The sequence below is a fragment of the Motacilla alba genome, chromosome 11 (assembly GCF_015832195.1).
Source record: "Motacilla alba alba isolate MOTALB_02 chromosome 11, Motacilla_alba_V1.0_pri, whole genome shotgun sequence".
Classification (NCBI taxonomy): domain Eukaryota; kingdom Metazoa; phylum Chordata; class Aves; order Passeriformes; family Motacillidae; genus Motacilla; species Motacilla alba.
The window spans coordinates 20,673,607-20,701,512 of record NC_052026.1 but is presented as its reverse complement, the minus strand read 5'-3'; the positions used below and the strand labels follow the sequence as shown (position 1 = coordinate 20,701,512).

At 52.7% G+C, this 27,906-nt stretch overlaps 1 protein-coding gene across 13 annotated transcripts in view; it reads right to left on the bottom strand.

The window, feature by feature from the left end:
- The window catches only part of ZFHX3 (zinc finger homeobox 3), a 385,515-nt gene that overhangs the window by 34,188 nt on the left and 323,421 nt on the right, over positions 1 to 27,906 (bottom strand). For all 13 annotated transcript variants that reach the window (XM_038147757.1, XM_038147759.1, XM_038147761.1 and 10 more), the window contains one exon: positions 21,299 to 21,530. In XM_038147757.1, the coding sequence (XP_038003685.1) occupies positions 21,299 to 21,530 (232 nt within the window). The remainder of the gene's footprint in view (positions 1 to 21,298; positions 21,531 to 27,906) is intronic.

Here is a 27,906-nt window from a genome sequence, read left to right as displayed (position 1 = left end):
AAGGGCATTGCTGGGGTGGTGAAATGTAGGCATGGGAAAGAGCGTGCGCTGCCTCTCCACCCTCCGGCAGGCTTGAGAGCTGAGAAACATTAGCTGTCATGAACCACAATCAAATCAGGTTTGAAATATTTAGCAGTGGCTTGGAAAATGTGGCGGTGCAGCTCTGACAGGCGAGATGTGCAGACACCCATTTTCCATTATAATGGAAATATCAAGCCTGTTCTGAATATGTATAACCTAGAAAAATGTATTGATTTTTCATTCGGCATTAAAAAAATGAAATACCCTGCAGCTGTCAAAAGCCTTTTGTTAAAAGCTCATCTTTCCTGGAATGAGGTTTACCAGAAACAAGTTTTAATTGTACACAGGGTCTCTCCTTTGGAACAAAAAGAATCTGTGATGCTCCCTTTTTCAGGAGAAGTAGCCAAAAAATCCGACAGAAAGACAGGCCTGAGCCCTGGCTGCTGGCTGCACGCCGTGGCTGTCGGGGAGGTGAGGGCTGGCTGAGCCAGGCCCAGCAACACCTGACCCACAGGCAACTGCTGTCTCTGGTACAAACCTGACCCACAGCCCAGCTGCTGTCTCTGGTGTGAGCCTGACCCACAGCCCAGCTGCTGTCACTGGTGTGAGCCTGACCCACAGCCCAACTGCTGTCACTGGTGTAAATCTGACCCACAGCCCAACTGCGGTCACTGGTGTGTAAACCTGACCCACAGCCCAACTGCTGTCACTGGTGTGAGCCTGACCCACAGCCCAACTGCTGTCACTGGTACAAACCTGACCCACAGCCCAACTGCTGTCACTGGTACAAACCTGACCCACAGCCCAACTGCTGTCACTGGTGTAAACCTGACCCACAGCCCAACTGCTGTCACTGGTGTAAACCTGACCCACAGCCCAACTGCTGTCACTGGTACAAACCTGACCCACAGCCCAACTGCTGTCACTGGTACAAACCTGACCCACAGCCCAACTGCTGTCACTGGTGTAAACCTGACCCACAGCCCAACTGCTGTCACTGGTGTAAACCTGACCCACAGCCCAACTGCTGTCACTGGTGTAAACCTGACCCACAGCCCAACTGCTGTCACTGGTGTAAACCTGACCCACAGCCCAACTGCTGTCACTGGTACAAACCTGACCCACAGCCCAACTGCTGTCACTGGTGTGAGCCTGACCCACAGCCCAACTGCTGTCACTGGTGTAAATCTGAGCCCCCCCGGGCCCCGTGTAGAGAGGCTGGGGTGCACATGGTGGAGGAGGAGGAGGAGGAGGGAGGTCCATAGCGGGTCGATGCCCTCCTGGCTCCCGGCAGCCCGGGGGAGCTCAGCTGCCCCGAGCTGTGCCAGGTCACGGTGCAGGGCCCGGGGCAGCTGGCTCAGGAAGGGTCACCAGGAGGCACAGGGAGGGCAGCCCCAGCTCACAGCACGGCCCTGGCGCGCTCGGCTGTGCTAACAGAGCAGAGGTAGAGCCCAGATGGGGGTCTGACCTCAGCTCCCACTCCGGATGCACGAATGTGCTGCAACTCCATCTGTGCCAGCTCCTAACGGGATTACTCCACACCAGCCTGTTCATTCCCACTGCTTCCTGAAAGGAAAAGCAGGACTCCAAGCAGTGCAGAGGCAGCACTAAGCAAGGTCACGAGAGGAATGCCATGGAGCTCCATCCTGGATGCAAAGCCGGTGGATGAGTCCCACCTGACAAAGGGCTGCAGGAAGACAATGTAATACTACATGTACCTTGGTTTAATGACACTTATTTCCCAGACAGCTCCACTCCAGAGCATGGCCAGAGCATCTCTGCTGCTTTCACTGGCAAACACAAACTGCTGACTGTGGTGTGCTCAGCTGACACGGACATCAGAGTCACACAACTGTTTTGGCTTGCGAGGGACCTTCAAGACCATCTTGCTCCAAACCCCTGACATAAGCAGGGACACCTTCTGCTAGACCAGGTTGCTCCAAGCCCATCAAACCTGGCCTTGAACGCACGCAGGGATGGAGCATGCACAACCAAGAACCCCTTCCCTGGGAGAACATCACCGTTCTCCCACTCCCTGGGAACAAGGCTGCCCATGTTTTTTGCAAACTGGGCTACATTTTAAGCCAGTGAAACCCGACAAGGACTTTCCCCTTTTAATTTCAGTAGGACTAGAAAGGTTGCTGTTATTTTCACACATGAAACATAAAAAAAAGGCAAATTCCTTGAGCATGTTTGTAGTGGAGCGTGATGTGATTGTGTTGTCATTTATGGGAAATAATCGCAAGCCCATCTCTCCCTTTCCCCCCATTTTCCAGTCCAAATAACCATGAAAAATTACACTTCAATGTCAGGAGGACAACAAAGGAGGGGCTTTCTCCTGCGGCTTGACGGCTTTTCAGCCTCCCCTTTCTTGGACAAAAACTACCTTCAATTCTGTTTCATTTTAAATGTGATCTAACAAATGCATCTTGACAAGTTCCTTTCTCTTTTTCTTTTAAACAGTATTTTGCACAGTTTAACCTAGCTCCAAACTGGAATCAGCTGGAAAGGAGATGCATGCAAAAACACAAACACAGACCAAGCAGCAAAACAAAAGAGCCCATCTCCAGCTCCAGGTCTGCAGGGAGAGGACAGAGCAGTCCCCACACAGAGACCTGCAGGACAAGGGTCCAGAGACAATGGGAGCCGGGGGAGGAAGCAGATGGAGGAGCTGGATGGCAGGGGTGACAAGGGAGGAGCACAGGAAAGGTGCCCAGCCCCACTTTGTGAAGGAAGGCAACCTCGGCCTTCTGCTAAAAACACGTGGTGGAACTGCTTGAGCAGACAACGGCAGCTTTTGTAGAATCATTTGGGTTGGAAAGGCCCTCTAAGATCACTGAGTGCCACTGTTCCTCCAGCACTGCCAAGGCTTCCACTGACCCACAACCCCAAGTACCACATCCACATGGGTTCTAAATCCTGCCAGAGACGGCGACTCCACCACTGCCCTGGACAGACTGTGCCAGGGCTGGACAGCCCTCTCCAGGAAGGAATTTTTCCAATACACAACCAAAACCCCCCTTGGCACAACTTGAGGCCGTCTCCCCTTCTGCTGTCACGTGTTCCTTGGGAGAAGAGCCCTGCAGGCCCTCACCAGACTGTGCCAGTGGAGAAAGAGAGGCCCTCTGCTCACTGGAACACAGGCTCACTTCAGAAAAGCTGTGGAGATCCACAAACAAAAACAGTGCTGATGCCAAGCTGAAGTTAATAGCCAACTTTAGCAACTTCGCAGCAAGGTACATCTTGAGAACACTGTAACTGTAACAAAAATGAGATATAATTAATTCATGCTTAGCCTTAGGGGCTGAATATGCACAAGAGAACTCCCAACAACCTTAACCCATCATCCTCACAAACCACACTTAAATGAAACACTAAAATGTCCTCTTTGTGTTTAGTTTTTTTTTTTTTTTTTTTTTTTAAATATACAACTCCTACTCTGTTCTCCCTCTCCATGGTATTGCTCCAAGGAAAAGTTAATTAATGTCTTGCTGACCCTCTTTCTCCCCCTCCCCAGCTGTTTCCCAATCTCAGCACGTTTGGAGCTCTTTTAAGCTCAGCTAAAACCTTGGGAAAGCCATAATTGCAGTGCCCAGGTTTATCTGAAATATCCCAGCAGCCCGTCGGACCAGAAGCTCCCAACACAGACATGGGGCCGTGGAGCAGAGTGGAAGGGCTGATCCAGGGCAGGGGAGCAAGGGACGAGAGCTGGGGTTGAGCATGCCCAGGAGCCCCGAGGACAGCGCAAATACACCCGGCAGGCTGGACAGACACTTCAGTGCCACGAGGGCAGCACCTGTGCAGGCTCGCCAGGCAGAAAGAAAGGCTGCTCGAGCTGCAGTACCGAAGCTTTTGGTGTGAATGGCCATGGTCTCGCTTCCCTGCAGAAGAACGGAGGCCATGGCAGCAAGGCACAGACACAGCCCCCTGGCAAGTGCCTGGAGCCTCCATTGCCATGCCACCAGCCCTCCCACACCAAACACCACTTGGGCTGGTGCACGGGAGGGAGCAGGAGACACAAGAGAGCTCTTGGATGCACAACACACACCCGCTGAGGAACAGGGGACACCCCAGAGCTGTGCAGCCACGGAGCTGTCCTTGAGGACACTGAGGGGTCCCACATCACCCTGCCTGGCAGGGATGGCCACAGCCCGGCCTGGGGTGCTCCTCCCTGGGTTTGGGTTAGTGGCACTGTAATTGCTTTTCCCCTTGTACTAACGAGCTTTCAGCAGCAGCGACTTCAGCTTCCTGGAGCCAACAGCCCCTTTTTCTCCACCTCTCTTGGCTTCGGGTAATTGAAAGCGACTGCAGTTTCAGCAGGCTCTCCAGCACTCAGCTGCACCGGGAGGTCAGGGAATGCCAAGTGAAGCCTTTCCACTCTCCCCACTGCCACACGTGCTCACGGGGCAGCCCAGCCACGCCTGAGAATGGGCAAAGCTACAGGGGAACCCAGCCCAGCCCAGTCCAGCCAGTCCAGCAAAGCCCAGCACAGCCCAGCCCAGCACAGCCCAGCCCAGCCCAGCCCAGCCCAGCAAAGCCCAGCACAGCCCAGCCCAGCAAAGCCCAGCCCAGCCCAGCATAGCCCAGCCAGCCCAGCACAGCCCAGCAAAGCTCAGCCTAGCCCAGCCCAGCCCAGCAAAGCCCAGCCCAGCCCAGCCCAGCCCAGCCCAGCACAGCCCAGCCCAGCAAAGCCCAGCCCAGCCCAGCCCAGCAAGGTCCAGCCCAGCGGGAACGGGGCTGCCCTCTGTGGCCTTGCACCACGCTGAGCCGCACAGCCCTGCCGACCCTGGACTCCTTTTTATTTTCCTTTTAATTTAAAACAGCAGATGGGTTTCTTTTCAGGGAAACTATACCTTCATTCTCATTTCTTTTGCATCATCACAAAACCCCTTCCCCTGTGACGCCCACGTCTCCTGACACACACTGGGGAAGATCTTCCACTCGTCATCGGATCTCAGGTAGCTACGGAGAACGGCTGCTCCAGCTCCCGGGTGAAACACAGAGCATCAAGAAAAAGGGAAGAGCACAGAGCAGCCCCAGTGAGACACGGGATGCTACTGATGGCTCTCAAGCTGCCAGCCCGTGGCCCAGCAGGGAGGCAGCCCCAGGTGGGCTGCCAGGGAACGGGGCGGACAGAGCCTTTCAGCCACCTGGGATGGTGCCCGGGGTCTGCACACCCTGAGCCTGGCTCCTTCCCACTAACAAGGGCACGTCGGGCACTCGGGGGACTGGACCCACTCCTGGAACCTGGAGCAAGGCGCACGCACAGGTGGCGACTCCAGCAGGGGCCTGTGATAAGAATTAATTTCTCTCAATTACAGGCGCCTGTCCCCAGCTCAGTTCATCAGCCCAGCAGAGGCGAGTCAATGAAAGGCCCGTAACGCGCTAATCAGATGCACAGCGACTCCCTGCAGCTGCCGGCTGCTCCCAAAATAAGTGGCAACTTTGGGAAGCGGGTTTCCAGCGCTGCCCCTCTCTGCTCCCTGTGCTCTGTTTGTGGCCAGCCCAGAGGAGGCTCCCTGCCGGGTCTGAGGCGCTGCCCTGTGCTGCACACGTGTGTGGAGGGCAGGCAATGCAGTGCCTGTCCAAACGGTTTATCTCCATGCCCACAGGAATCCCTCTGTGCTGGAAGCTTCCAAGGATGAGTTACAGATTTTCAGATTAAGTTTTTAGGGTCTTTTTTGAGTTTGATATAAAACATTTTTTCCCTTCAGCCCAAAACCATTCTGAAATAACTGGTGAATGCCCTGAGCAGAGAGAGAAGGGTCTAAATACCACCCTCACAGAGCAAATATAAGATTAAAATGCCAGGGAAAAATCACTGCTGAGTTCCCTTCGGGTGTCCTCAGAAAACCAGCACTTGTGCTTTTGGAAACCTCTATTGGAAGCGTCAGGCTGCATGTGGCAGGTGCAGAGGGAGGGCTGTGTGCCCAGGAGAGGGTGATGCTCCCTGCTCTCTGGAATGCCTCTGGGCTGTGGCCATTTGGTTTAAAATAAGCAAACAAACAGCCCATCCCCTCCTTCCCTGTCCAAAGGGAGCCACAGGCACAGGCTGTGAACTCCAGGCTGTGCCCCCAGCCTGGCACAAACCATCCCTGCCCCAGCAGCCCCACGGAGCCCGGCCGCACGGACCTCGGAGGCGCGGGGACCTCTCCAGCAGCCTGCTCCACAGACATCGATCCAACACACACTTGGTGCCTTCAAAGTTGTTTATGATCAATATGCAAATTGCCCACGGCATTGATCTGGTATTAATTTTCAATTAGGGAATCCACAAGGGGTCTCCCAGGGTCAATATCCAACAATCCAAGGTAACTCCACAGTGGAGCCTGTGGGACCGATGCTGCCCAGGGCCTGGGGCTGCTCCTGCACCTCCTGTCCTGATACCCATGGACAGTCCTGATGCCACAGTGGTGCTGGCACTGGAGGCAAGCCCCTGGCAAGGGGATTTAGGCAGCAGCCTTCAAGCTGCACGCTGTGTTACCTGTGTCAGCATTGTTCCTGGTACTGGTGGTGCGGGAAAGCTCAGGGCAGGGCCGTGCACAGCAGCATCTGTGGTCAGCAGCAGCTAGAGGGGCTCCAGCAGCTTCCCAGGGACAGAGCAAGAACCCAAATGCTGCCTTACACTATGGAACACAAGTTATGGAAACCTGTGCATCTCCGAAAACATATAAGAAGTGTGAGAGGTGCCCGTGTGTTACACAAAGCTTACAAAAAGTGAAAGTAATAATTCAAAGTAATAATTCAAAGCCTTGAAAATCCAGCGAAGCATGCCCCTTCCCAGCAATGTGACCTATCCCACCAGCCACCCTCCCGGCTCCCTCGCTTTGGGAGGCCCAGAGAGAGCCAGCTCTTGCTCCAAGCCCCGTGGTGGCACCAGAGAGGGGACGCCCCCTCCACACTGGCAAGGTGACGTCCCCTCCACAGCAGAGAGGTGATGATGTCCCCTGTGCACCAGCTGGCCTGTGCCACCCACGGCTCCACCACTCACTGTGCTAACCAGCACATTAGCTACCCAGGCTAATTGGTTTATGGATAACATTAATTACCATGTTGCTCATTAATGGATGAAATCTTTATTGGTTCCATTGATCAGCGGGACTTGTTAGCCGGCCTCCTAACCAATGGCGGATGTAACAAGCTCTCTTATTGGCATATCAATTAATGCAATCAATTTCTGGCCAGCGGCTGCCATTCGCTTCCCTGCTTGTTAGACTGGGGGAGACAGAGTCATGTCAAGTAAGCATTTATTTAAAGGGTTTCTAATTCTTCTTGAGCTGACTTCCCAGCAGGCTTTCTGCCACACAAGGGTTTTCTGCCTCCAGAGACCTTCCCCTTTCCTCCCCTGCAGAATCAGATCTATGACAGTCCCTGCAAACTGAATCATTTCTGTGAAAATATTTATCGAGTCGGGCGAGTAGGAGCAGCCACAGCCAGAGGTATGGGATTGACAAGTCAGAATGTGCAACTATCCCAATTTAACACACTGGGGAGATTGGCAGAAGCACAAACCTGCTCCCCAAGGACAGACGGGCTCACCAGCCCTGCTGCAAAGCCTTCCTGCACGTGGATTAATGCTAATTCCAGAGTCAGTTCCCCAAATTAGCATAATTTTGTTAGGGAACAACAAGCCCTGGATACTTCATCCCTATCCCACCTCCCAGAGCAAACGCAGACCATGTCACATGAGGCTGCACCCACATCCCAGGTGGTGCTTGCAGCCACTTCCTCTGCCTCAGCCTGGAAAAGGAGAGCAGGACCACACTGCTCATGGGAGGAATTAGCTGGAAAACCCATGGAAAATGCCACGGACTTATGTGAGCCTGACAGTCTTGGCAGAGCAGTCCTGCTCTCCTGAGCAGCGTGGCACAGGGGATGAACCAGCACAGAGCTGGTCGTGGTATGACAACGACTCAGAGACCTGAGCCACCTCCCCCCTGAGCAGGAAGGGGCTTGCAGGTAACAGGACAGGAGGCCGATGATGCTCACAAGGAGTAAGAGCCCCTGCTCTGTTTTCTTTTGGGGTATTGGCCAGGGTTGGTTCACAAAGAGCTCCAATCCCACCCTGAGGTTCCCCTGCTGGCAAGAGGCCCCAGGCACCCACAGCAATTCCTCCTGGCCCGATCCCCACCCCGCTCTTCACCCAGGTGACTGTGTAGGAAGGATCTTCCCCACCACACACAGTAATAAATCAAACTTTATCAGAGCAGAACTATGAATCTGTGAAGACTCCAATAATTTCTAGCCATGGGAATAACACCACAAAAGTACTTTTTAAACTAATTACTCAGATTCTGAAGTGCTGCCCTAATGAGCCTTCCTTCTGCCCAGAACTTGCTAAGAGAAAAAAAAAAATCTACCTTCAGTACAGTAATTACTGCTTTCCCCTTCAAACTTCTAACTGGAGATCAATGCTGCATTTTAAGACTCATTGATTTACAATTAGCCTGGCTTTCCTGCTAAAGTGTTTTTAAAGCAGAGTTTACTTTTATTTTATTTTGAAATCTCAAAGATCTGGTTCTTAGATTTTACATCCTCATGAGAGGTGTGCTGGGAGCTCATAGGGAGGCAGGCACACATCGGAACAAGACAAGAAAACAGGCTTTGTTATGCTGAGATTAGAAATAAGAGACTGAAATATTTAAGGGATAAACATGAAAAAAGAAGAAGGGGGGAAAGAAGCAAAGCTAGAGGAAGGGAAGAAAAAGTAGAAAAATAAGAAATGTAATTGCAAAGAGACATAAAAATAAACTGCAGGCTAAGGAAGGAGAGTCACTGCTGGGTGGCTCGGAGCTCTCACTGCTCTGCTGCTCATCAGCATCCTCAGGAAACTCAGCAGCAGCTTTGTGCATCTCTGCAAAACAAAGCACTGGTTAAAAGCAGTGCGTGGCGGGGCGGCGCCTGCGCAGCCCTGGCTGCTGTGCAACCTGTCCCGTGAGGAGAGCACGGGAGCAGAGGAAGTGAAGCCATTAAGAATTCCTTGCTGATTGCTTCAAACATGTTTTCTCTACGCCATAAAGATAATAGCCTCACAGATACATCTGCCTGCTCTCTCCTGCCTCCTCCCACCCCAGCATCATCTCTTTGGCATCCCCTGCCCGGGACTCCCAGCGCTGCAGCAGCTGGACACTGGGATCCAGAGAGGCTGGGGGGGTGTCCACACCTTGGAGATGCCTCAGACCCCAGCAGAGACAGCTCTGGCCAGCCTGTCTCTGAGCAGGGCTGGGGCTCAGAGGCCTCCAGAGGCTCTGCCAAGCTCCGCTGCTCCAGGAGGCTACGACCACTTCTGTAGCACTGCTTGGTTCTGACCCAGTTTTGTGTCATTTCTGCTGGAAATGAGCTACATTGGACAAGCCAGTTCAGCCATTGCCTCCTGCTTCTCCCTTCAAACCCAACATTAGGAAAGTCTTCCAGGATTAGCGTGAGTAGTGACCCAACTGGAGACAGCCAGAGGAGCTGGGAAGCAAAGAGAACCACCGGCCAGGGTTTCCAGTTGTGGGGCCACCACAGCAGGGCAGCCTGCCCTTCGCTTGTGCTCTCACAGGTTTCACTCTTTATCACTGCGGGGTCCCTGGTGCCACCGGCAGATGATGATCCTGGAGTGATGAAAGCAAAGCAAGCAAACAGGGAAGCATCTCTCCTTTTTTTGTGTTGCATTTTAGAGAAAGCTGCTTAGCCCCATTTCAAAGACTAATATGAAAAAAGTGCAATTAAATCCTTGAAAAACTGACAGATCAGCAAAACAAAACCACCCGGAGGAGAGCACGATTGAGCCTCATTAAGGAAGAGTTCAGTCTGTTTTTAAAACCTTTCTTAACATTTAGCTGGTACCGCTCAGCAGCCGCCACTCCCAACGCGCCTGGTGCAATTAGTGTCAGAACGGAAAGGAAAAATCAGCCTAGGAAACGGGAATTAAAGCACCAGACCCAGGCAAGAGAAAAAGGTTTGGCTGTAGTGAAGCCACCTAAATTTGGCCCCTTCCTCGGGGTGTGTGCCAGCGCTCAGCCCCGCTCCATGCGCTCTCACACACACACACGGAGCAGAGCACACGCTGGGGCAAATCTGGGCCGTCCCCGAGCCCAGCCCTGCCTGTCCCCAAACTCTGCACGGCAGCCACAGCCCCGCCAGGGCAGGCTTACCACGGATGGGCAGCAAATTACACTGACCTCAATCACAGCCACTGCCTTGGACAATAAGGAAATGGAGGCAGAGGCACAAATCCTGCGCCGTCCTGGGCAGGAGCGCGGCGCTGCCAGCCCCACGCGCCGCTCCGGCCCCAGACAGAGCCAGCACAGCCCAGGCTGCTCTGCTGCAGGGGGGGATAAGCGCATGGCAGATAGAAAAGATGGCAGAGAGATGAAGCCATTTTATTAAATCAGGCAAATTCTAATTTATTCTGGGGAGATGGAGGAGAGAAAATGGATTCATTCTCAGCATGCACACTCCGTATCATCTGATCCAATCCTCACTGCCTCGCCAGAGGGGGAGGGGGCCTCGGCCGGCTGCAGTGCTCCCACAGTCAGGGATAAAGATTAAAAAATAGATGGCTCTCCTTTCGGATTGTACAGCAGTCATGGGCGAAAAGGCTTTTCCTGGGGGCGTGCCCTGCTGTCAGCCGTGCCCGGGTTTGGGGGCTTGGCCCCTGGGGATGTGGAACGGGCAGCACAAGGTGCAGGGCCCAGCACAGCACGTGCACCGCGCAGGCAAAGGAGACAGAGACACACGAGGGAGGAACATCCCGCAGGGATCCTGCACACTGCCCTTTTTGGTGCTCACCCCAGCACACACCCTCACAGCTGGCAGGGTAATCACCATCATTCCTCACCAGTAAGAGATGCTGGAATGCATCTCTTGCCTCAGTGCCATGTCGGCAGCACTGGGGAGGTTGGTGGGACCTCAGGTACCCGTGGGCTCACGCACTAGTGCAGGGCACCACCAGAACACCATGGTGCATGTGACCACGGGCACTCCAGGCTGCTCATGCCGCAGCCAGCACAGTGCTCCCACAGGGCTCAGCAGAACTCAGGAGCTGAGCTCCTCTGTGGCTCCAGCCAGTGCTTCGGGAGACGAGGAGCCCACCAGATGCAGCCAGGCTGGAAACCAAGAGTGAGGGCATCCCTTGAGGCGGGATGGCTCAGGTTATCTGAAATGCCAAGGGCTGCCACGGGCTCTTGGTCTGGGGATGGTGGGTTATGACAGTCAGGTGGTGCAGGGATGTTTCCAAGGGGAGCTGATTTCCAAGCTCTGTGTTTGCTGGCTAAGTGTGATGGGCACAGCTGCCTGACATGCAGAAGCCAAAGAAACTCCTGCTCTAAAGAAGAAATGCCACTGAACGGCACTGCACAGTTTTGGAACAGGGACTGAGTGAAAATGCAGAGGTTTGATTGAACAGCACTGAAGAAAAACAACAGAGCTCCTGCTGCAGAGGACAGCCATCCCTGGGACTCATGGCCCAGCCATCCTACCCAAGGAGCAGACACCTGCAGCCCCTCGCTGCCCACACAGGGGACAAGGGCACTTCGGGATGGACATGGACAATGCCGGGGCACCCGGAGAGAGGGGGAGGAGAGACGCTGCTGCACAAAGCTTCGGGGGCACCAAGGTGCCTCCCATTTCAGAATCAACTGGAGGAAAATGAGAACGCCACATAATTAATTACCAGTGGCCCAATAAGTCCAGAAAAACAAACAAGACCTTGGGTGAATAAGAAGAATGCCAACCCTGGCCAGGGCAGAATGCCTTGGGCCTCACTGTCCTGCACAGAAATCATTCTAGTTATGCTTGCAATGATTAAATGAACTTTTTATACAACATCCTTCTGAAAATACTCCCCTGCAGGAGCCCCCCTCCCTAAAACCATCAACACTCGTCCCAGCTCAGACTGGGGCCTTGGGGGAACAGCTTTGCAGGAGGGAAAAGGCCAAGAGCCTGGGGAGAGAGGCCAAGGTGCAGCACCTGGAGCACAAATTCCAAGCATGAGAAATTCCTGTTTTGCATCCAACTCCAGCAGGGGCAGTGAAGCTGATTTTATGACTTATTTATTTATTTCGTCTTTGATGAACAGAAGGTTAATATAAGAACAACTCCTTGGCAAACCTTTAAGGGTAATTCAAGCGACACTGATGTGAATCAATGTTCCCTTTGTGAACGCATTACTTGGCAGAAACTGGCTTTTTGTAACCCCCTTAAACCTAGCTGGCAAAACAAAAAGAGAAAAAAAAACGTCCTTCAAACAAAAGGATGAGGTGAAAATAAAGAGAGAGTCGACTGCACTTTATTCTCTTTCACAGAAGCAAATGGATTTGGTGCTTTTTATACATTAATCAATCAATATCACTGACTGTACATCAGCGGCGCAGCCAAGTTATGAATGACCTTTCTGGCAAAGAGGACACTTTTAATGCTCATAAGACTGCTCATAGCTTAGCAACTTTCCGAATTTATGCCTGCATGATTACCCCTCGCAGGCAGAGCGCTGCGCGGGGTATGACAAGGTTAGTCCTTGCCAACGTGTGCAGGGGGACGGGGCCCTTGGAGCACGAGGAGGCCAGCAGTCCCTGACCCTGCCAGGCCAGCACAAGCAAACCAGAGCCACCCCCACGCCACGCACACCAACAGGAGGAGCCAGGAGAAGGTGCTGTGGAAGGGAGAGGTGGCTGCGCAAGTGAAGTGGAACGGCTGGCGCTGAGCAGGGCTGGCAAAGGCCAAATTAATCCCATTGTTTGGCCACAAAGGAGGCAGCAAAGTAGCAGTGGAGGCCAAGGAACAATCTCAAACACTCAGCCCTAATTCAACCTTCATCACCATGAAAAGGGGATGGAAAAGGCCAGAATGCTTCAGCTTCACTGGTAAGCAGAGAAGGGGCAGCAGCGCTGCACGCTGAACACAGCGATGGGCAGCCACATGGCTGCACCCCTGGGTGCCCTCACCCTCACCCTAACCCTGGGGAGGGATGGGGGCCATCCCCACACACACCATCCCACAGCAACACTGAAATTTAGGGGTTTGGGGCCCCAGGCTGGGGCATGGAGGGCACTGCGTGGGCATGTCCAGGGTGCACCATGAGGAGAGGCCAGCACATCCCTGCAGAGCAGTGGAAACCTGCACCCGACACACTGACCGGGGAGAAGCACCTGTGCAGAACAGAACCAGAAAACCCAAACCACTGCTATTTATTTAATGAAGCGGCCACACATGAATGAAAAGCCTGAAAAGGGGTAGGAGGAAGTACAGAGAAGGGGGGGGCTCGGGCTCCTTGAGCTGAAGGTGGCCTTCACAGGAACATCCAAGTGAAGGTTCAGTAGAGTCAGACCAACACTGCTTCTCTCACTCACCACTCTTGGAAGGACTGACACAGAAAAGGGAAAAAAATGCAAATTGGAAGCAAATACAGATAATAATTTCTCATACAGCTCCCAATTAACCTTTGGAACTTGTGGCCTCAAGAAATCATTGAGGTCAAAACAAAATACATGGCAAAGGCATCGAGACATGCGACTCGGAAAAGCAAACTGAGTATTTGGACAAAAGAGAAATCCTCTTGCTTAAGGGCATGAACTGAATTTCAGCAGGAACAAGGATGAGACCTCGATTTGGGTAGGTTATTATTTGTTTACGGGCCCCCAGACTTCCCTCTGAAGCAGCCAGAGCAGGCAGGACACTGGTGCTGACAGGCACGTTATTAGCCAATCTTAGAGTTTTAGTGGAAAAATAAATGCATGTGGTAGCTCCTTCCCAGGCAGTTCTGAGGACGTTAATGTCATCACCAGAGGATCAATAGGCCTCGCAGAAGGGACACGAGGCAAGTGCATTTCAGAAGAACAGGCAAGCAGAAGACCAGAGCAGGGACACAGGAGAGTGGTCAACATGCACAGCGCAGCACTGGGAACGCTGGAGAGGGCCAGGCCAGGGGTCACTGCCAGCCTGAGCCAGCTGCTGCAACACCTCGTTTCACAAATCACCCCCTGATAATGCATGGAGTCTCAGTTTGCCTATGGCTCGGACAGAAAAAAAGGAATCCAATTCAGCACCCAAGCTGTACATCTCTTGCAACTAAATCCACAACCTGCAGATCAGAGGTGGAGGAGAGCACTTCCTATTCTCACCATGCCTCCTCTGAACAGAGGTCTCAACTTCCTCATTTTGGGCAGTGCAGTGGGCTCCAAGAGACAGGGATGCCACTCTTGAGTCCCAGGGGAAACAGAGCTCAGGGAGACTCTGAGCTCTTGACAGCTGGGCTTCAGTCTGGCTCTGGGGTTTGCCTGAACACAGAGAAAAAAGCAGAGAAGAAGAGGGACCGGGAGCCTCACAGTGTTGTACTGCAGCATCTGGTGATACTTCCCCCTTTACTTTTCCTAAGTGGAAAGGGCTTTAAGATGCAGTCGAACAAGAAAAACATCCTAGAACAAGTCAGCTGTCAGAGCTTCCTCTCTTTGTGCTTAATGAAAGCCATGAGCTCCCCGGGACGAGTGGCGGTGGGGCAGGATGGAGTTTCTGGGATTCCTGGCAGGGCCGGGCGCGGTGCCGCGCGCCTCCCGCTGCCCGCACGCTGGAGCCTTTGGGCAGGATTCTGCTACAGCCCCCCTTCACCAGGGGCACAGGAAAAAAGCCACAACCAACTTTAATAAAAACAAAATTAAAATGATTAAGCCTTTCATATCCTTTCGAGATTATCTCTTTGCTGCTGGTTGGTCAAAGCAGAGCTAAGGCACAAATGCTCTTGACTTTAAACTCAAAACCAACCCCAAGAAATAAATAAAAAACCAACAACAAAGGAAATCTCCTTCTGCCAGATTTCAAAGAGAACCAACTTTATCCCTGCATTCGGTGGACCCAGAGCTCAACAGCCCCATGGTGTCCCAAATGGAAAAGGACAGAGATGCTGCTGGGATGGGAATGGGGCTCTCCAAAATGTAGGCAGGAGAAAGGATGCAAGGAGGGAACAGATTGAAATTATGTTACAGGACAGCACCAGGAAAGAAAAGACCCCTAAAAGTTTCTCAGGCTGCTGGGCTCTCCTCATGTCCTCAGGCCTTTTGAAGGAGCCAAATGAATGCAGCCACCATGACCCACGGCTGCTAAAACACTTTTGCTGGATTCCAATGACCATTACAGCAATGTGAAACTAAGGCAGAACCAAAAGCTTCCCCCTGTCTCTCTGCCTGACCACGGAGAGAGACTGTGATCTGCCCAGACCTGGGATGGCCCTCAGTGGAGAGACCTTGCCAGAAATACTTCAACTCTGTTAGGAGCTTGCTGGAAAGGTAAAAGGTCCTGAAGCCATTCAATGCATTAAAAAATGAAAAAAATTCCAAGGTTCAGCAGAACAACAAAGGGGAAGGCAACAAACTGTCCTCTAAATGAACACGTGTGGCACAAGATCTTGGAAAACAAGAGGTAATCCTGCATGGGGGGCAGCTGGTGGGGTTGGCAGGGAGATCAGAAGTGCTGCAGTGAAGGGAACTGCAAGTTCAATCAGCCCAATACACACGTGGCCCAGGGCTGACTGCCTCTGCTGCTGGGCCACATCTGCCACTGCACCGTGGGCGAGCGTGCTCTCAAAGCAGGACAATCCCTCGTCTGGCTCCCTGAGTGTCAGGAGATGACAGGAAGGGATTTCCAGCTGGGACAAGCCGCTGGACACGGCCCCGGAGAAGCGGGGTGCACACGACAGGGCCCCAACACCCCCAAACTGCAGCTGCTCTCCCAGCTCCGACCCTGCACACACCGATGGTTTGGCTGGATTTAGGTGCAGCACTTGGGAAACAAAGCTGAGCAGGGGTTACAGACCCCGGCCCTCGGGGGTTACAGAGCATGTACTGGGAAAAGGCAGAATCAAATTTTGGAGAGTGAGAGGTAGAAAGCCCAAGAGATACAGATGAAGCTGGGCAGCACTTGGTGTTTGCACACAGGAGCTCAGGCTGTAACCTGGGTTGGCAGATTATTAAATGTGTCAATCAAGGACAAGCTGGAAATTACTTCCCCAGCCCTCTGCAAGGGCCACATTATTTCAGACATGTAACTGTGGCATCATCACAGAGCCAGAGCTGCAGAGTGGTTTTGACTGGCAGATGCTGTAGCATGGACTCCGTGTGCTCTTTTCCTGCAGGCATCATGCAGGTCATCTGCTTGGTAAGTTTTTAATTGCTGTGTGAAATCAAGTCCCATGAAAAACTGGAGAGAGATTACAAAACAAACTGGTGATTTCTTTCCAAAACCCTCCATTACCTCCATCAGAAGCTGGAGACTGACAGGCGTCATTAAGAATGACCACAATGTCTTTAATGGAGACCAAGCGGAGGACATCCTACCCCACTAAATTTATTTTAAGCAGGGAGAAATGTAATTTATCACTACCAACTTTCACTTCACAAGTTCTACTAGAAGTAGAGAGTCTGCTATCATGAAATATCCACCGCAAAGCCACATCTCACACCCCTGCTGTAACAAACTCCATGAATAATTACTCCATGCTCGATGATGATGAAGGACTCGCATGACTCAGTGCACAGAGGTGCAGCAACCAAACGAGCAGCCTGCTGCGTGCAGGTGACACAGGCAGAGTCAGGCTGAGGTGTGATTCTGAGGTTGGGAACTACCGTTTTTAAACCACGTGGGGTTTTCTCATCTGAATATTGCTTTGGCTATACTGCAGCTCTGTTTACATACTTGGTTTCATTAAAGATTCACATCCCGATTTCAGTCTGCAGCTCCCAGCCCTGCGAGAGGTCAAACCCTGGCACGCAAGGGAGATGTGGACAAACAGCACACCTCTGCCTGTGGGGCAGATGAAGGGGGAAAGCAGGGGCCCTGAGGCATGTCCCCCTCCCAAGGAGCCAGCAGCTTCCCAGGGGTTCTCAGAGCAGAGCTTTGCAGCAAAGGTATTCCACAAATAATGGTGATCCAGCTGTCTGGAGCAGGGAGACTGGCGGGTGCCTTGCTGGGGGCTGGCAGAGGGCCAGGGGTGGCCTCCCCAGCCCCCTGTCCTGCCAGGACAAAGGGCTGTTCACAGCTTGTGCTGTCCAGCAAGGGCTGCCACAGCCCTGCTGTCCCCGCTCCTCCTGCAAGGGCCCAACAAGAATCCCGTGCTGCAAGGAGAGGCTGGCCAAGAACTGGCAGCAATGAGAGGGACTGCTGTGACAGCGGGGCCACCACTGGGACTGCCCTCTGCGGCACGGGGGAGAGGCTGGAGCAGGCTGGAGCATGGCCACCCGACATCCTAAAGGATGTCTGTCCCGCACAGTGGGAACAGAGGGCAAAGGCCTTCTGCTCCTCCCATGGGAAGACGCCATGGAAAGGGAGAGCAGAGATGGAAAACAGGAATCAGGAGTGTCGCCCAGATTTTTAGGATTTTCTAAGCCTTCTGATGTTTACATTCTTGTAACAAACTTTCTCACACACTTTCTGTAAATAACTCATTGTTTTGAATTCCTTTATGGAGGAGGAGAAATTTGGTGGACTGTTGGTTTGTCCAGTGTCATTGGAGAGGTGGCACTGCCACCCTCCAATCCACTGTCGCTTTTGGAAAACTGTAAATGTTGGAGTCAGAAAATAAACGCCCCCTTTTTTCTTCACCTGGAGAACAGCGCTGTGCGTGCCGCTCATTTCGTGTCCTACAGGGGCACAGGAGGAGCAGGTAAGGGAGGAGACACATCAAGTGCGACCAGCACCTGCCTGGGGGGACATGGGCTGAGCAGGGGCCAGGAGCCGCCCCCGCGTGGGTGGCACACGGAGAGGAATGCGATGGGGAGAGCGGGGCACCATGGGCTGGACACAGCAGAAATCCCGCTCTGACCAGGGACCCCGTGCACGGCTGCCCGAGCCACGGACGGGGCTGTGGTGCTTGATGCCTTCTGGGATGAAAGAAACACTTCCAAAGTCAGAATGAAAACTCGATGCAGGTTGTTTCACATTTGTTTCTGTCATTATCTAATGAACTGTAAGTGCATTCATCCAACATCTTGAGAACATTTTGGTTTTTATTATGGCCACTCTTTCTTTACTTTTTTCTTCTCTAAACCCCCATCATTAAAAATCAATTAGCTTATGGGTAACATTACACAGATGCTGCTGCAGCAAGGGGCTGACATCTGCAGTGGCAGCAGCTCAGATACCACAGCAAGAGATGTTCAAAAACACCCTGAGAGGACAATACCCCCTTCCCTGAAGCTGTGTTCTCTCTGATCAACAAACCAGCTGAACTTCCCCATCTCCTGCGTAATGAGCACACTTCTCAAAGCACAAAGAAAAGTTTAATTGTCTTTAATTATCCAGTTCAAGGAGGACTGGGTTTCCTGCCCGAAGTCCATATAATTTCCCTGCCAACAACTTCATCATCCCTTTACTGGAAGTGAGGGCAGATCCTAATACTCTTCCCCCAAAGACACCCAGTTTTTGGAGAGGGCCGAGGGGCTGGCACAGGCAGGGACAAAGGTCCCCGTGTCCCTGGAGCCGCTGCTCAGGCTGCCTGTGCTTCTGCAGGGTGGGAGGGAGCGAGTAGCAACTAATGTGCAATCAAGAACCATCACAATTACAAATGTAAATGAACAGGCAATTGGCACTGACCTTTGCAGATTGTTAGAGGACTAATTAAGGTGTGATCAGAGCTCTCTTCCAACAGATTGAGATGCATCTACACAAGCAAATATCTACTCACTATCTCCAGACAGCACTGCTTTCTCCTACACGCTGGCACGCAGCAGCGAGTAGGTACACATGGAACAGGTACACTGAGCAGGTACACACGGAGCAGGTACACGCAGAGTGGGTACACACGGAGCAGGTACACGCAGAGCGGGTACACGCAGAGTGGGTACACATGGAGCAGGTACACGCAGAGTGGGTACACACGGAGCAGGTACACTGAGCAGGTACACACGGAGCAGGTACACGCAGAGTGGGTACACACGGAGCAGGTACACATGGAGCAGGTACACTGAGCAGGTACACACAGAGCAGGTACACGCAGAGTGGGTACACACGGAGTAGATACACATGGAGTAGGTACAAGCAGCATCCAACCCCAGCACTGGTGCTCAGCACAGACACGGGAGGAGGGAAGGGGAATGGGGCGACTCCACGGGACAGAACAGCCACTGCACTTGGACTGCAGCAAAGCAACAACAAAGCCACTGTCCCTTGGTGCCCCAGCAGAGACGCGTCACACACCAGGGAAGTGCCGTGGACAGGTGTCTGCCCAGCTGAGCCTGGTATCTAATACCACAGAGACCTTATCAAAAGGCAGCGGGGAAAAGTCCACCCAGAGGTCAGAAAACAATAAACACCTTGATGGGGACACAGAGAGACCCTGCTGGAGAGCAGGAGGAGACACGGGGCACAGACTCACGCTGTCTCCATGCCCTGCAGCTGAGCATCCCCACTGGGGGGGTGCAATGGGATCAGAATGAGTGGGAGATGGGAGCACCCCTTCTCCCCCTCGGGGTTACAGCAGCTTCTCATCCACACCTGACTCCCATCCCTGCAGGGATGCCCGGCCCAGCCACCAGTGAGGTGTCCCACTTCGACCAGCAGAAGGGTGGGCTCAAGGAGTGTTTGAAATGAAGGATCTCAGCTTAAAGTGACTTGCAAAACCAACCCAAGATACCCCCTTTGCCTTCTGCAGCCTTATTGTTGCTTGTATTCATAACCTTTGAAACACAATATGATCAAGAAATTGTGTCTCGTTTGCTGTCAGTTTTTGTTGAAGAACCAACAAGCTTAAAGGAAATGAAAATATTTGTAAATTGAGCTTTCCTTTCAGTGACTTGTCAGGACTTTTACTTAAAAAATAATACGTTTTTTAAAATGGTCACCAAACCGTTTTCCCTCCCAGCCAGTCAGCTCCTGCCCTCCCTGTACCTGCCATGTCCTAATCTGGGCAGCCAGACAGGAAAGATAAGGTTTGTACAGTAAAAGACAAGGCAAACAGAAATTTCTAGAGTAAACAAGGTTTTCAAGGTTGTTCTGTCTATCACAAAGGGCACGAATGGTTTCCCCTCTCTGCTCATTTTGCATTTAAGCAGCTCACAACCCTCAGCCCTGCCCAAAGAGCCCTTGTGCACTGGGGATGTTTTCCTGGGCGGCAGAAGGGCTGCTGGAGCCGCTGTCCCCCCGGGCTGGTGTGGCAGCCACCGCGCTCTCGCCGTCACCGCGACCTTTGGGAAGCGTGTTCCGTGCTCTCCCCTCTGCTGGGCCACCGAGGTCACACACTGGGCACTGTTTCCACAAGACTGAATTTAACTCTTAATGAAAACTCTCCTGTCACACTCTTGGGGTGTTCTGGGTTTATTTCAGATGCTCATTACTCACAGGCATAACAGCAATGAGGCTCAGATGTGAATTCAAGGGACATTTCTGAAAACCCACATGTTCTCCTTCAGCTGCTGCTGCCGTCCCTTCTCAACCCTTTCAGCCAAGATCACCTTCCTTGTCTCCCTGTGCGTTCACTGCAGAATGCCAGTTCCCCAGAGTGGCTATTTGTAGGATTTACCCATTTTCACAGCAGTCATAGAGAGAAGTCCTGCTTGAAGCTGTGAGGATTGTGAAGGTTTTTGCTGCCACACCCCAGCTCCAGCACCACTGTGCCTTGACAGCACACAAACCAGCTGACCCAGGATGATTCTCCTCCTCCCTCCCAAGAGGGCTTCAGGAGACCTGGGTTTTTCGGAACCTTAAAAACGTCACAACCTGTTACATGACTGAACAAAGCACCATCTCTACTCCATCCAGCCTGGCTCTCCTTTTAGGCACACTAACTCTTGCTGCAGTCGCAGCTGCAATCCCTGCCCCGTGATCTGTGTGAGCAAATGTTTCATAAAGCCCTTCACTTTGGAGGAGACATGGAAAACAGACATGGCAAACTCGCATGTCCTGCCCGCCCCTTAGCCCAGCTCCTCCTCCCAACCCAGAGTGGCTGCACTACCAGAAATCAGTGCCAAGCTGGCACAGCGTATGCGGGTGCTCAGGGCATCACTTGACTCATGGCAAAACATCTGCTGGTGCACTGGTTTGTTGAGCTCTCCAGATATGACAGTATCTCTAGATACTCATGCAATATTCCAGGGTTTAAGACACCGACCTGAACCAACACACACACTTCAACATCCCAAACCCCACCTCAGGCAGGCGGGATTGCTGAGAAGCATTACTGATGAACTGTGTCAGCCCAGGGCAGGGAACAGAGACAGAACACACCAGGTTTGTCACCAAACAGCACGGCAGGTCGGATGCCCCTCGCCCCGCGCAGCACCGGCCCCGCTCTCGCCACGGCAGCACTCACCAGCCTCGGCAGCCGGGCACTTGCGTATGGTGAAGATCTGTCCCAGGTCCTCCTCCTCCTCTGGAAGACCCTTCTGGAGGCGCTGCAGCTTCCGGAGGCTTTCGCTGCGCTGGTGTTTCATGGAGCGCACGTGCTGGATGAGGTTCAGCTTGGCCTTGGTGGAGTAGTTACAGAGCACACAGTGGTAGTAGCAGCTTTCACCTTCGACCCCGCTCTCGTGGTGCTGCAGATGCTGTGGAGAACAAAGCAGAGGGATGTCAGTGACCTTCATCACCCCCGTCTCCTGGGTCAGTCCACTGTAAAGTGCTAAAAGCCACCTGGGAATTAGTTAAGGAACCACATTTTGACACAGATCCCATGAGACAAGGCCTGTTTGTTCCCAGGGTATTACACCATCTCCTGCTGAAGAGCATGAAAACCAAAATGCACTGAAACGGGCACAAAGCACAGATGGACACAGCCAACACCATCTCCATAGTGAGGGAAAGCACCAGACCCAGCAGTAACCTGCTCACGCAGGGCTCATTCCTTCACACTCAAAGCTTGTCCTGGGAGGGGATCCAACTGCACAACAAACTCAAAATTAAATTTGGTAAATTCTCACGGAAAACCAGGAAGAGTAAAACCAAAGCAAGCCTAGAACACAACAAACACTAGATAAAGAGGTCCTGGACACAGTGTATGGAAGCAGAGTGCAGAGCCATCCTGCCCACGATCCAACTCTCTGCTCTCTGGCAGCCAGGTTTCACTCCCTCGGACCAGGAAGGAAGCAGCAGCCTGGCCTGTAAGATGGCTGTGACAGAGACCTTGGCTGAAAAGCCAATGGTGAGCATGCAGCCAGGTACCACTGTGAGAGGCCAGCACCTGGAAAAACCCTGTCCCCTCCCGAGCTGTGCAGTCACAGCCAGTACAGCTCATTCTGGATTATCATTCCACAATTATGTGGCAAAACCTTTTAATCCCCTGGTACAGAGGTCCGTGCCTCTGGGGAAATAAGCAGCCATTTCCTGCCATGGATCCCACAGACATGGAAATTCTTTCTTAGAAGCAGAGAGTAGAATTCACAGCACAGCTGCTGTCTCTTCCCCCTGGGCAGCAGGAGGTCACAGGAAATTTCCCAATTCCACAGTAAGGGCGTGTCACTAGCTGAGAAAAAAAGAAAACCAAGGTGAAACAACATGAGATCCCTCAGTGAAGGCCTCTGGTGTTTCCACCCCACACCTAACAGCTCAGCTGTGCAATACTGCCTGCCAGCTCCTTCCATCCAACCCCGAGACCTCCCTGAGTCTTTGTGTCATCTCAGGGAACCCTTTCCTCAGCACACACTTGGCCCGAGGCACAAGTACAGCGATCTGGACATCATCTTGAGGTTTGTCAATCAAAAATATTGCCTACGTGCAGCCAGGACCTTCTGGTAAAAAATTCTGATGCTTATTATCTCAGTTACAGCTGAGATAAGATTAAAGACACATATTACCCAGCGCTGTGTGCCTTGCTCACACGGAGGAAGGAGAGCCCTCTGAGTCTAGGAATGATTAAAAATAGGATATGAGCTGATGCTGAGGCTTCTCATTGGAAGAGCAAGGAAAGAGAATAAATGTATTCTAGATCTGGCTAATTAGACTAGCCTCTTTTGGGATCACGATGTATTTAATTAAATTCACTGTAATATTTGAAGAATCCACGAGGGCACTAATCCCACTGGTGCCCTCAAAAGATTTTTTGCTGTTTTCCCTTATAAGAACTTCTTCCTCATCTCATTTCTATTGTTTGCACGCGTTACCCTCTTCCCGAGCCAGAGAAAGAGAATGGCTCACGGCGTGAAAGGCCAGCGAGCGCGCCACCAGAGCCGCGTGCCCGTCTCAGCGGCCCAGCCTCGCCGGCCTGCCTCTGCCCCGACCCCTGCCACCTGCTCCTGCTCCGTCCTGCTGCCAGCCCGGCCTGGGCTCTGCCTCCAGGAGCCACGCCAGCCCCGTCCTGGCCAGCCGTGGGGAGGCCCCGTCCCACAGACCCCGTGCCGAGCTCGGGAAGTGCCCGCGGGCTCCGCGGCAGCTTCTGCGCGGAGCGGAGAAAACCCCCAGTGAGCAATTAGAGAGAAACCTGGCCACGGGTTCAAGGAAATATTAAGGACATGGTCTCTGTGGAACCAGAGGCACAGTCAGCACTGCTCTCATTTAAAAGGGGGTTTTAGGAAAACATTTGTTTTAAACAGTTTAATAAGTGTGTCTTATTTCATGCCCCTCTCTTGCTTCCTCTCAAACATCTCCTGTGCTGGGGTCAGCCCCACCTGCCTGTGGTGCTGGAGGAGTCACAGGCTGAGGGAGCCACCAAGCCCAGCCGGGGCACAGCATCACATGCACCCGATTCAACCCATCCTCCAGCGGAGGAAGGGAGCAGTCCAGAGGAAGAAGACATGAGGGCCAGGCCAGTCCGAGCTGTGAGTTGCTGGAGGCGATGAAATGTTGTCCAAGTACGTGTAGTTATTGCCCATCACACTGTTAAACTTCCCCCTTGTGAGAATTTATCCGTATCACAGGAAACAAATTCAAAATACTAAACCAGAACCTTGTTAGAAGACAAATCAACTTGAAAATCAAAAGAATATATTGTTCCAAGGAAAACCAACCAACTTCTGTCAGAAAACATCGATTTCTGTGAGTCTGAGGGGGTGTTCCCCCCTCCCTCTCCACAATAGGAAACTTCCAACATCTGGTTCTTCACGCATGGCATGCAAAATATTGATCAGGGTGAGTCAAAGCTACACTTTAAATCAGAAACAGAGAGAGGAACGCTCTGATGGAAACCATACGGCTGACGAGTGCAGCTCCCCGGGGGACGCGGGTGTTCCGCGGCTCCCAGCCCCTGCTCGCAAGCACCCGCCAGAGCCGCCTGTCCGCGGGCAGGGAGCCCTGTCCTCCTGCGCCCAGCACGGCACGGTCCTGCTCAGAAGCCTCGTCTCCCTCCTCTGCCCCAGCCCTGTGCCAGCCGCCCCTCGCTGTCCCCCAGCCCTGCCTGGCCCTGCGGAGTGGCCGGGGTGGCACCTGGTGGCACTGCTCCAGTCGGCCCCGCCACTCCGAGTGTCCAGCCATCACTCTCCAGTGTCTGCCTCAGAGCTGCTTGCTTTCTTAAGCAGAAAACGCTCACCGGGCATGACTGTGGAAATCCAATTTTTAAACAAAGTAAGGAATGATGCTACCGTCAGTTCTTGTTTCTCTCCCTCCATCCTTCACCTACCCCAAACTCCTGTTTATTTTACCCTCTCTCCCTTGCCCATCTCATGCTGCCTCACCCACAGCACTTTACAACAATCTTGGAATTGAACATGACACTGCAGCACCCTGCCCGACTGCAGACAGCCCCCCTCAGCCCACGCCACATACCACACAATGCCCCTTGGGGCTGAGACCCCGAGTTGCTGCTGTTACGCAACTAACAAACTCTCCTGAACACCTCTGTAGCGTTCCTGCAGTTCAATATTCACCACCTGATTTCTAAGCTTTTCTGCATCTTTTAGATGTTAAAATATCTTTTCAATTTTAGAAGATGCTAAACCACTATTTGCTCAAAACCTCTTCTGTGCAAAGTTTATTCAGCCATGGTGCAATGAGCCTGATTCCGATGGAGACAGGACAGAACCTCCCCCGAAGCACTGCCAGGGGCACCAGGGGGTTCTTCAATCCCTCTCTGCCATGTTAAACAGCTCAGTTGCTGTTCTGGGGGACATCTGACCTGAAACCTCAACCCACCAGGGAGATGCCACAACACTCTGAACTATCTCGTGCTTTGGATGTTTATTATTCAGTAGAAAAGGCCCGGTTGCTATGCAGTCTCACCTGGCACAAAGCTTTCCCTTCGGAGGGCCCTGGATGCTGCTCAGGACAAGCCCATGCCCACAGCACTGGGAATCCCTCACCCCTCGGCTTGCACTGGGAGGGGGACACCCCATCACCACCCTCAGGATGGGGACACCCCATCACCACCCTGCTACAAAAGCAGAAGAACATGTGAGAAAACTCTCTCCAGACTTGAGGATGGACCCTTCTTCTGCAGACTTTGGCAGACAAGCAGCAGCAGCAACTCTGTCACTGCCCCAAGGGCAGGCAGACAGTGGTCCTCAGCTGCCTGCTGTGATCCCCTGCACATGTCCGGGTCTCCTGGGCAGGACAAGCAGGTGAGGTAACAGGACTGGGGGCCAGAACCCAAAGTAGGAAAGTAAGCTCATACAGGCTACACAGCAGCAAACCAGCACGAGAAAAGGAACGATGCTCCTCAGCCTGGCTGTGACAGGGCCGGTGGCTGCAGCCCTGCGGATCCTCAGCACAGCAGGGCTGCACAAAGCCTGTCAGGCATGGCCCCAGCGAGTTCCCCCCTCCTCCTTGCACAAACATGCTCTTCCCCACGGCTCTGACCATTCCGTACCGCCAGGTGCTGTGTGGGTCACTGACAAACAGTCTGCAGAAACCTCCTCCACACCACTTCCGAGCACTCTCACATCACAGCATACCCTGCTTCTTGAAAAAGAAGTTGTCAGACTTCGACATCTTTGGCAGAGATTTTCTCCACATGTAACACTTCTCGTGCCTCTGAACTCAGCACTCAGCTCTGTTAGGATGGGTAAAGCTAGCAGTGATTTCAAAGAATTGACAGATGCAGCTGCGGAGAAGGAGCCAAAAATCTGCTGGAAGGTGACAAAAGCCACGGAAAGAAGCAGCACCACAGAGGTGCACTGCGCTGGCTTTCCCCTACAAGCACTGATGCCTGAGCAGCCCCAGCGACCAGAACCAGCACACGGAACCAGGCAGAGCCTCAGCGTTTACTCGGAGAGGTTGACCCAAGCTCAGGAGCTACTGGAACCACTTCAGCCCTGCCAGCAGATCCGCAGCACAGGAGAAAACCCAGAGACTGACTCTTCCTCAGGATGAGGTCAGACAGGGGTAATTAGTCACAGGCTTGGTAGGAAACCCTTCAGGTGCCAGAGAGGACTGTACACCCTGGGGAGGGACAGGAGGTGACCCTTACAGTGGAGCTGGAGCGGGGCTATGGGTGACCCCAGAAAGGGACCTGACCCCGCTGCAGACCTCAGAGGCCTCGTGAGCATCTCCTGGCCCCGTGTGCCTCTGATGTGCTGCACGAGATAAATCACACAGCCCTGCAAGAGAAGAATCTGAATTTTTAATGAAAGTCATGTGGATGCAGCTGTCTGATCCTGGTCTGTTCCAAGTACTCCATAAAAGTCAGGGCTGGCCAATCCATCTTGCTCTCCTTTCACACCTGCAGCCCCAGCTGGAATTTCCTGGAGCCGGGAGCAGCGGGACCCGCTGCAGTGCCAGCAGCCTCCCCATCCTCCTGCAAGGGGGGAGATCGATTCTGCATCCAGCAGGTTCAAAAGCTGAACTTCTGCTCTTTCATATCCAACCAACGTCCTGAATTGTTTACTGCTTCCAGAGGAGCAGTGTTACAAACCCTTCCCTCCTCCTGCCTCCCTGCATCACCTCCGTGGTGCAGCGCCAGTGCTGGGGCCCAGGCTCGTTTGCCCCCGAGTTTCTGCAGCTGCGCTTGTGGTAACTGCTTATCTTATCCTTATCTTTCTTACCCAGAGGCTGGAAATGTAGCACTCCCTCCTGCCACAGAGGCTGAGGTACCAGTCCAGGTTCCCAATTCACACAGGAAGGCCTGAAGAACAGACACGACTGCCCCCGTTAACAGCCCATCCCCATGCCCCACCACAGCTGCATTTTCTGAGCCCTCCAGCCCCGCCTGGCAGTAAGCGAAGGCCACAGATGCTCCCCTTGTTAGCCACGTGGCCGTGCTGCAAGGTTTTGGGTTCCCCCACAAACCCAAAAGCGACCCAGCAAACGGGGTTTGCTCCACCAGCCCTTGAAGTCTCATTAAAAGCCAAATATTGCTCAGCCTAAGGATGGAGAGCTCAGCATGGATTTTACTGAACGTTAAATCAACCAGCAAGCATAGCCAGCAAACTCTGTGGCACTTTAACTTTAAATAATGCAATAATTATTGAATTTCCTTTTTATAACTGAAGTGCTGGAATGTAAACAATGGGGCTGTAATTGCAGGAAGGGGGGATCAATAGAGGCAATCGTTTTCAGCCATGTTAATTGTAAATACAATTGCTCCAAGATGTCAGCCTCGTTCTTCTCGCTCCCAGAATCATCCTAACGGATGACAGAGTCCAACTTTCCCATTACAGCTGTTCGTTCCTTTAAGAGGTTCTCAATCAGGTCTGATCAATCTGTCAAGATAATGCATAGAGTAAGTAAGACTCTTCCAAACACAAGCTCCCAATCAATAGCCCGGACCTGCTTAATGAGGAGGGGCTAAAGCCCAGGGGGAGGCACAGTCCCAGCTACTGCTTGGCTCCAGCAGCCAACTTCTTCACAGGGTCTTGGAGCAGCTCCTAACAAGGACATTGTTTGTGCTGCCCGTGATGAGCAGCATCCCTGCACACCCACAGTCCCACGGGGTCTGTGGACAGGGAACAACAGAGGTTAACAGAAAGCAAGCGCCAGGAAAGGCTGAACTTGTAATCACAGCCCCCACACCTTTTTAATTGTGCAACAGACCTGCAAGCACTAATTAATCATTGCTTG